This window comes from Salminus brasiliensis, chromosome 9 (genome assembly GCF_030463535.1).
Source record: "Salminus brasiliensis chromosome 9, fSalBra1.hap2, whole genome shotgun sequence".
Lineage (NCBI taxonomy): Eukaryota > Metazoa > Chordata > Actinopteri > Characiformes > Bryconidae > Salminus > Salminus brasiliensis.
This window is the reverse complement of record NC_132886.1, coordinates 12052203-12061810: the sequence shown is the minus strand read 5'-3', so window position 1 is coordinate 12061810 and position 9608 is coordinate 12052203. Positions and strand designations below refer to the sequence as shown.

Genomic DNA, 9608 nt, shown 5'->3' with positions numbered 1-9608 from the left:
TAACCCGACGTACCCATGTGTCAGCTACTAGGAGACTGAGGCTTCAGTCAGTTATGGAGATTTTAAACTAAACAGGAAAAAACTAATGGCTGCATTCAGCTCACATCCACAGCAGTAATAGACAAAGCAGGACAGGGACAGGTTTGATAAAAAGTCTTGTACTGCCTTTAATGAAAAGTCCAGTGACCACTTACACTTGCTTGTGAGAGTTCATGTTTAAATGTTCTGAATCCATGCATTTTGTTTATTTTAATTCATGCTTAAAATGTTGTGAGAATGCTGCCTTATAGCAAGGACAACAGCAACATGCGGTGCAGTGGTAATCCAGGACCAGGAGTAAGAACTGACATAAAAAAGACTATGAAAATATCTGAATTCATAGCCTTTCAGAGCTCCCTTGTTTGTTTGTTTGTTTGTTTTGTTTTGGGGTGTTAGTTTAGTATCTTGAACAACAGTGTGAACAGCAGAACAGGCATTTTCATATGTGGTACTAAAAGACTGGAATTTGACATGTACATCAATCCAGCTCAGTCTTCATCAATACGTTGTGCTTGGGAACAGACTCCTTTACAGCAATGTCAATCATAATGCCTGAAGTGTTACTATAGTTACACTTTGCTTTTTTTTATTGAACAGGGCAACTTCAAAGACCCATTTACACCTGGTCACTTCACCTGACTAGCATCTGGATTGTATCCTAATAAGATTTTAGCCACATGCATTTATACTCAATATGCACCTCCAGACTGAAATCCAAATGCTGTGTGGGACAGAATACAAAAATATGCTTGTTGTATTACTGGTGTTTCGGCTGCACTGGGAGGAGTTTTGGATGTCGAATGAGTCTTGCAGAAACGGATGTGTTTACACTGCTATAAGTTGTATCAAAGTGATTTGAGTGATCAGATTTGGATCTGGTTTAAATGACTCTTGGGTGTGTTTACACTTGCATTTTTATGTGGTTTGGTCTTATCCAGATATAATCCTGATCCTCAAGATGGATGAAGTGACCAGGTGTAACAACTTCATGAAAAAACAGGGTTACTTTTATTTATTTTAAAATAATAAAAGAAGGAGTTAAAGGAGCTTCTGCATGCAGATTAAGTCCCTTTTCCAGTATATATGAGTTTGTGTGCATTTGCTAGCTCACTTTCTTCTACATAGCAGGTAAACAAAAGAAATAGAGATTCTGTTCTCTGTCTGATCATCTTCCACAGTTAAACACAAAAATCCATCATCCATCACCATGTTTTCTATATGCTGTATTTTTAGTTTTACTGCCTGTCTCACAACAGGTTTTACAGTGACACTAGTTGATTTTCATGTCCCATGAAATGGATGGACCATTAGGATAGCTGTGTGTGTGTGCATATGCGAATCAGTTCAGAAGCATGATCTGTTCCGACTGTCAGATGCAGGCCACATTAAGAAGACAGTGTGAACGATCAGATTTGGGTCACTTTCATCTGCTGTGTGAACTCAGCCATAGACCTGTCAAACTCAGAGGAGACCATTAAGTACATCTTCCATACCCCAGTACTTCAGTCCACCCAGCAGACCGGACTGTGGTGTTGCTACAAACTGCTGGGGCACCAGGGTAATTGCCCACAGTGCTGTGGGCTACATCTGAGCTCCAGCACCCACAGATAACACAAGCGCGACGGGAACTTAACAACAGAGTGACCACAAGGTCTCAGTGATGTGTTGGGTACTTAAAGACATTGATTTCTGCAGTGTGATCCTTGCCAAACAGTGAACGGAGGAGGTAGAAGAGAGAGGGAAGAGACACTTAACATGGTCTCCTGGAGCAGAGCGGCACGCTACGGCCTTATGGATTTTAACAAGGAGACGCCGATCTGACTCTGATAATGAGCGGCTGGCGAAATTCCCAGCACTGCCGAAATGTCAGCACTGAGGGAAAAGGGAAAAAACAGGAAAGAAAACAAACTAGAAACTTATCAAAAAACCCCAAAAAGTCCTCCTCACATAAATTCTAGAACCTTCTCTCAGCCTATAGAGACAGCGCTCACTTAGGAAGGCCCAGACTCCTAATTAGACCCAATTAAATGTGGCAGTGACATTTAAAGCCATGCTAAAACATAGTTATATGATGTTTAGCCCCTTATTTTCAGGATAGATGTCCTATTTGTGTGCTCTCCCCTAGGTCCCATGCAGGGAAGACTAAAGTGGTTTTGATTGCTTGACCCTGATTTGCACAGCAGAGCTAATAGCCTCCGTTAATGAGGGTTTTACGAGAGCCGATCAGAGTTTACTGGGACTTGCAGGGTCTATAGGACACTCTCTTCTCCGTGAAGTCAGCTTATGAGGCTGGCCTCACAAATTGACCCAGAGATTTATTAACCAATTTCCAAAAGGTCCCCAAACTCAGCGCTCTGCCTACAGTCAGAGTCTCAGGAATTAGTGCCTCAATAGATTTTGCTTTTTCATTTGAATATAGATAGGTTGGAACACTGGCAGCTCCAAATCGAGGCTGCTAGTAATGAACTGCTTTTTTGCCATCACACTCAGAGGATCAAAGCTGGAAGGGTTATTGAGACGTTTCAGCGCTGACCTGCGAGACTTCTTCACAAAGCCTTTTCCTCCACAATATCAGAAGGTCAACCTGGCAATCAGTTTCTCAGACAGCTTTATTTTTCATCCCGAGAAATAAAAAGAGCAAAATTACATAATTTCAGGACAGCACACTTTATCACTCACTCATATTAAGTCACAGCCCTGCAAAGTGTTTTCATGCATATACAATGAGGATTTCTGTAAAAAAAAAAAAAAAAGACAAGTGTGATCCTCAAAGCCTTATCATCACCTGCCAGACATGACTGAGCAACTCCACCCTCTACACCGTATCTCTGTTTCTTCTGCTCCAGCAATCAAACCGAACACTCCCTGCCAGAGTGGCGACGATCAAGTAGTCGGGGGGCCATGTACCAGAGAGATGAAAGGCCGAAGTTCAGAGAGCCATGGCAAGCCAGCCGACAATGAAAAGCACACCCCCAACAGGTGCCAGCTTGCTAAAGGAGGGGTCACCCGTTAGGGCCTGGTGGTAAAGAGGACCACAGAAGCAGCCCATGCCTGCCAGGAGAACAGTACCAGCCTGCAGACAGAAAAGAGACATTAGGGCTAATTCATAATTAGATTTACTAAGGCCTGTCACACACTGTGATATAGAAGAGAGCAGGGCCCAGCCTGACACAGTTTGGTTTTTGCTCTATTAGATGAACAATATTTCAACACAAAACAACTAGAGACAGACCATTCAGCATTTCTGCAGCAGATACAGACCACCGTTAAGCCTGACTGGCTGATCGCCGATACCAATCGAAAGAAGGCCTGGATGCAACATTAAACTTTCCAGGCAAACTTGGCAATTTGTCATTGTGCAGGGCTCTCAAGATTAAATGCACTTTTTGACACATTTAAAACGCTGTTAAACTCTAACCACTCGCTGCAAGAGCCAATTAATTCCAATGCAGAACAACACTGTGGAGCTCGGAGTGGATACACAACTGAAAAAGGCTGGTTTTAAAAACGCCATCACTTTGGACACGATTCTTTTAGCTTTCCGACAGCTGCTGCTGTACTTTTGGTGAGGGTTAAAGTGTGGTCTAAGTTGTTTTGTATACTCACTGTACTGGGCTGAGTGATGTGCTCTCAGTGTGGTATCTGGTTAGTGGTGTTAAAAGTAATGTTAAAAGTATGCTGCCTCCACGAGGCACGTTACTTTTACACATACTACAAATATGTGAGTCAAAAACTGTAAAACAAAGGCAACAACCAAAAATGCCTGAAAAAGGCACACAGGGCGAAGTACAACACTGGCTTTAATGGGCTTCTATAGTTGTGTGTAATCTCCGTAGTTCCATGTAGCACTTGAATAAGGATCTGTAGTGTTCTGTGACCGAGGAGCCTCACACAGCCTAATCCCAAACTTGCGCATATGATCTGACCAGCTCTCCCGATTTTGGCTGAAAATTGGCCAATGCCGATATGAAGCCAATCAATCTATTACTGTGACCTTATAGAGGAGGTTTTATTGTTATAAGTTCACAAATACAGCATAAACACAGTGTTCTCACATTTTCTTAGGCTGTTATCCACTCATTAGTAACCCATGCACCACATCTCACTGAAATCCTTCTGACATTTATGTTCCAAGTCATAGATTAATGTTTTAACATTCGACTACAATACCCCACATCCCACACATCACTGAATGTTAATGTTTCATTCCATTTTGCCTTCCTTGTGCTCTGGAGGTCTTTGCACTACGTGGTGTGTAATTAGGTGTATTGATTCTGTTCATATATGCCCATGTTCGTCTGCTGCTGTACCATAATTGTTCCTTAAGGATTTCCTGAAGCACATCTGTGCACTCATAAATTTTCAAGTAGAATCACAGCATGGCTTAGTGATAGCTTTTTGCCATTAATGGAAAACCTTTCGAAAATAAGAGTGTCATATAAATCACATGCATGTCATAAGGGCTTTATAATAACACGCCAAAAAAAATGTAGCACATGGTCCTTTTAACAACAGTGCATTATGCTGTGGTTAGGCCTGTCATGGACAGCCTGATGACATATTTCTTATTGCAATGAAATATAACATGCCGTTTCTGCAGCAGTGCGAGGTCAGGCAGGACATGCATGAGGGCCCAGAACCTTTCCACAACGTTTGTTGTTTTACAACACGCTACACACATGTTGCAAGGCTAACACGATTTTTGTCTTGTGTTGGAGTACAAGCTACAAATGTTAGTGTTAGGCTTGAATGAACGGTGTGAAAGACTAAAGCAGCAGTAAAACTGTATTCCACACTGTTATGGTTAAGCCTTTGACAGTTAATCCGGGAATCCGTACACGTCACAGTCCGCTCTGTATGCATGGAGGCGCCATTATTGATGAATTGGTCATTGTGCGCACTGCACTCTTTTCCTACACGATAGATGTCGCTGTCTGCTTACAGTCTCTTCCTCTACTCCGACAGAGAGCAGATGAGAGAACAGAACAGCAAGAATGGCTAAAATCAATGCTTTTGCTAAAATACACGCAGGTAAACACAATGGGCAGCAAAAATGGTCGAGGTCATGTCCATATATTGTACGATAAGTCGATAACGTAATTATCGTGACAGGCTTAGCAGCGCTATCGACTGTACTTACCAGAGCAGGCTTCCTGCACCGAGAGGCTCCTAATAGGGCCAGACTGTGGTAAAAATGATAGGTATTGGCTGTGCTGTACAACTAAGGGCAAAATGAAAATTGTTAGATTAGTTCATAAATGTGATTTTATTTATAACAGCAGTGTATTTGTCAACCTTTCTGAACTGCTTAACACACATACGCACCTCTTTTAGGTATTCATCCCTGTCGCTCCGCCTAAAGCCTGAGACAAAAAGTAAACCTTGAATTACTGACAGCAATATCCATGTTAAAATTCACAGTGTAGAAACAATTACTTTGTTATAGTCACTTATTTGTCTAATGGTCTGAAGGCCATGGGACAGAAGATAAAAAGTGAATGTAATACAAATATTAACTGAAGTTGAAGATGAGAATGTTGACTTTTGCACCTTTTAAAGCCCCTTTATTTCATTTAATTACTAACTAAAGATATACCACACAATGTACCAGTGTTATATTTAATACATATTTATATATTAATGCAGTTTAATCATAGTAAAATGCTTCAAAAACTGCAAGGGTGTGTCAAATCACAGAATGATTGGCAGTGGCATTAAAATGGCAATGTTTACAACCTTGGTGGAGCAGCACGAGAGCTCTTACAAGAACTGTGTTTAAAAGCAGAATTTGTATTTACTCCAGTGGTGTAAAGGCAAATTACACTTCCAAACTGTAGGGGGAGTCCAAGGAAGTCTGTGTCTATGAAGGCACCGCTGTCAACGCTTTTTTTGCCGTAATTGTAGAATTATGCAATGGCTAATCCCCTTCAGTGTCGCCATGTTTACATTACACAGAAGTGTTCGCTGATCTTCCCTCTAGTGGAATACACCAGTAATACACATAGCACACAAGCAAGTATGTGAGCGGTGACAATCACGATGCAGCGGTCTACCTAAAATCATGGCCAAACATCATGGCTAACCTAATTGTTTTAGGGCAGGAATAATGTATGTGCCATATTACAGAATCATCCAATCCTAAATAAGATCACAAATAACACACAAATAAAAAACTAATAAAACTGTAGTTAGAAAGTTAACATTATTAATAAAGGAAAAGAAATGAAAACAAAAACTAAAGCATGATGAACTGGACTGGAGTAACTTTGATCAAAGAAAGTTTATTTATCAAACATATTCCAGCTATGCACATTCCACTGTTAAATGGGGTCTCTTCAGCTCAAATTTCATTTCTCATTCCTATTTTGGTCTCCTAATTATTCACTGGCAAACTTTTATCAATATTAACACACAGGTAGAGAATGGGGGAGAGTAGAAATATACACACAAAAAACACTGAAAACAGTGAAACGCTGCCATTGCAGTATGAATGAACAGCATTATGTGGCAGTGATTACTACTGAACCATCACTTTGCTGCTGAGGAAAACAGCATGGATTGCACAGGCTGATGGACTGAATAGGGTATGTATAGGTTTAAGTTTGGTGGTTTAGCTGATTGACCTGCATAACCGAGTTTATCAGAATACCCAGCGTGACCAGCATAACCTGCAGGAGTGTGCTGTTTGACCTGGATGACCAAAGGTCATTACCTGAAACCACATTCTTTCACATTCTTTATTAGTAGAACTGCAGACAGTATAAAAACTGCTTTAATATTTAGGGAGAAGATTATTAATGTGAGATGTTTTTCTACAACAGCTTCCACCCTAAATTCAGTCCTACTCAGATCCTAACTGAAGTTGTCATGGTGACTAAATAGACAAGATTAGGATCACAGTTAGGATGTTTCTGTAAAAGGCGCCTGGCTGGAAATAGCTCCAATAGGACCGATCAGTTCCAGCTTCTGGAGGAGGAAGAAGCGCTCCAGTCATTATCAGGTCAGATTGTCATTTTTTGCAGATTGCTGGAAGCGATATTGATGATATTTATTTCATTCAGAGTCTCACGTGATTGGCTGATCGTCATAAACGTCACACTGTCATGTGCACGCGCACAAGGGTTGATCCCAGTCTGCGCGTTTAGAGCAGGAAAATACGGATTAGCTGAGACCCAGTTAGGCTGTGTGAAGCTAAAACCTAGTCAGGAACCCTTTATTAGTGGAGCATTAGACCTCGCTGCTCAGGCCTGGATGATTTAGCTAGTACACTAAACTAAAGTGAGGATTGCTCAATATAGGGATGACCCTACCTCGTGCCCTATTGGATAGACTTGACTTTTTTTCTAAGTGGTTTTATTAAATCCTGCTTGGTGAAATACTCCTTCCCAAGTCCGTAACCAAAATAACACAAATCTAGCTTACCATGAGCTCCATATGCACCGGCACCGACCGCAAGAGCGCCGCTTACAGCCGCTAACCTCTGCACAGCTAAAGACGCGCTCATAGCTCCTGTCTGTAAGTGGAAGAGCAGCCGAGACGCAGCTCAACAGAAACAGCTTTCACTCTGAAACCCCACCACCGCTTCCTACATCCGCTTCCATCACGTCTGAGCCAACATGGCGCCTCACGGCTCAGTTTCAACATAAGGGACTTTTCCCCTCCACTCAGAGGAGTCTGGCTGCAGGATAGCGCTGCCCAGCGCCGCCTCAGTCAGACTCTGCCCGGGATAAAATATGACATTCCTGCCTTAAGTCGCTGAGCTGGGTGTGCCTTGTTGTAAAGTCGGTAGCATTATGATGTAGGAGGTTTTCGTTATCATAGTGAATTACGTCACAATACACTTTAAAAAGTTTCCATCATTCTAGAACATGAGACGATTGCGTCATAAAGGCAGATTTATGCTGCGTTCATGTGCTATCAGAATTATAGTAAATACGAGTTCCTGACTGGGAAGTGGCACATGAACACCCTCTCACCCTTCTAGAGGGAAATTCTGAGATCATTTTGATACCTGAGATGATACCAGAGTTGAGATCAGGTCATCACATTCAGCCTTTTAACAGGGCAGATAAGACACAATCAGTGCTGGATGGTAGCTGGACATAGCTACACATTTCTTTAGTTTGATAATAATACATAAAATGACATGTGTATGCACGGATGTATGTGACTACATACATTAGTGAATTTGCATTATGGAAAATTCTGTAAATCTATTGCTGTTTTAAAGCTTTTCAGTTTTATCATGTTTTCGTTGTTCATTTTGTTGGATATATGAATACTGAAATTGTATATCCTACTCTTATTTATGTTATGACTTTGTTTGACTGGATGATAAATCCATAAAAAAATTAAAATAAAAAACAAAGCACCTGAATGTGACATTTTTGTAATTCTGAATTCACAGTATGTAAGCAGGTTATTCCGACTAGCACCTAAACACAGCGTTAAACCAATCAGTGTTAGGATATAGAGCCTATAAACAACAACAGGCAGAGTCCAGTGCCAGAAAGAAATTGGCCAATCCGTTGTCAGCCCATTATGATGTCATAATGATCTTGTTTTATTTAATTAATTTTCTTTCGATTGATTTTTCCTGTTGTTAAAAAAAGGACAGTGGTCATTTATTTATACTTGATATTTTTTCTTTGTTGATTCATGTACCTGGTCATATCATGCTTACTTTACCATTTAAACACTTAAAGGCCAAAAATCTTGTTTTACTGTAATCATCCATTAAAATCAGCATCTCTAATTTATATTTTTGGCTCTGTTATCATGCACCAGCAAGAGGGGCAAAATATTATTAACCAATAATATCATGTTGGTGATATTGTCCCTCTATCACCAAGCTAAATCATTTAACTAGCTGTTTTACTCAGACATATGTCATCATAGGGAAAGACTTTTTTTTTAAATGATTTATGAGGAACATCTGACTTCAAATGTGGCACAGCTTTGCTGATGCATTTTGTCTGCACCAATTCCAGAAAAAAATTAAATATCATTATATATACTGTGCTGTATTGCCCACCTTTGGTATAATGGTCTTTTATATTATCAGATTTTCTGTGTGGTTAGTTATGGAGCATGTCAGAAAGGGCTTTTTTACTGTCGAGAAACCTTATAAAGAGATGGTATGCTAAAAAAAAAATAATAACAGAAAAAAGAAAAACTGGAATATAATATTACGTTTTATTGTTTCTGTCAGGCTTTAAATATGAGATATCTGACACGTAGTTTACAAGCCTAGAGAAAGTTCACAGTATGAATAGAAATGATTCTCTAACCTTAAATCTTGGCAGAATAGGACTATTAAAGCTGGAATTGAATAGTCCACGTTAAGATTGGAAGCATACAGGTTTATAGCAGTGTCTTAGCTCTCTCCCAAAGAGCACTGTGAGGGGAATGGGTTTAAGGGAAGGATTTACAAAAAGAGAATATGCTAATTTCAGGAGTATATGGCTACGTGAATTGATCCTGTCACCTGAATTGTAAAATGGACAGAGGCATTAAATAAATAACAGTCATAAAGAAAGAATTGGGTTGTTTTGTGTTTACCATGCCCA

The 9608-nt window shown here is 40.3% G+C and overlaps 1 protein-coding gene across 1 annotated transcript; it reads right to left on the bottom strand.

Moving 5' to 3' along the window:
- Positions 1-2630: 2630 nt before the first annotated feature.
- On the bottom strand, positions 2631-7630 carry tmem256 (transmembrane protein 256). The gene is made up of 4 exons (XM_072687422.1): positions 7462-7630; positions 5365-5402; positions 5180-5260; positions 2631-3112 (listed from the first exon to the last, which is right to left on the bottom strand). Exons 1-4 carry the CDS (start codon positions 7541-7543, stop codon positions 2969-2971), a joined length of 345 nt encoding a protein of 114 aa, XP_072543523.1. The 5' UTR covers positions 7544-7630; the 3' UTR covers positions 2631-2968.
- Positions 7631-9608: the final 1978 nt, after the last annotated feature.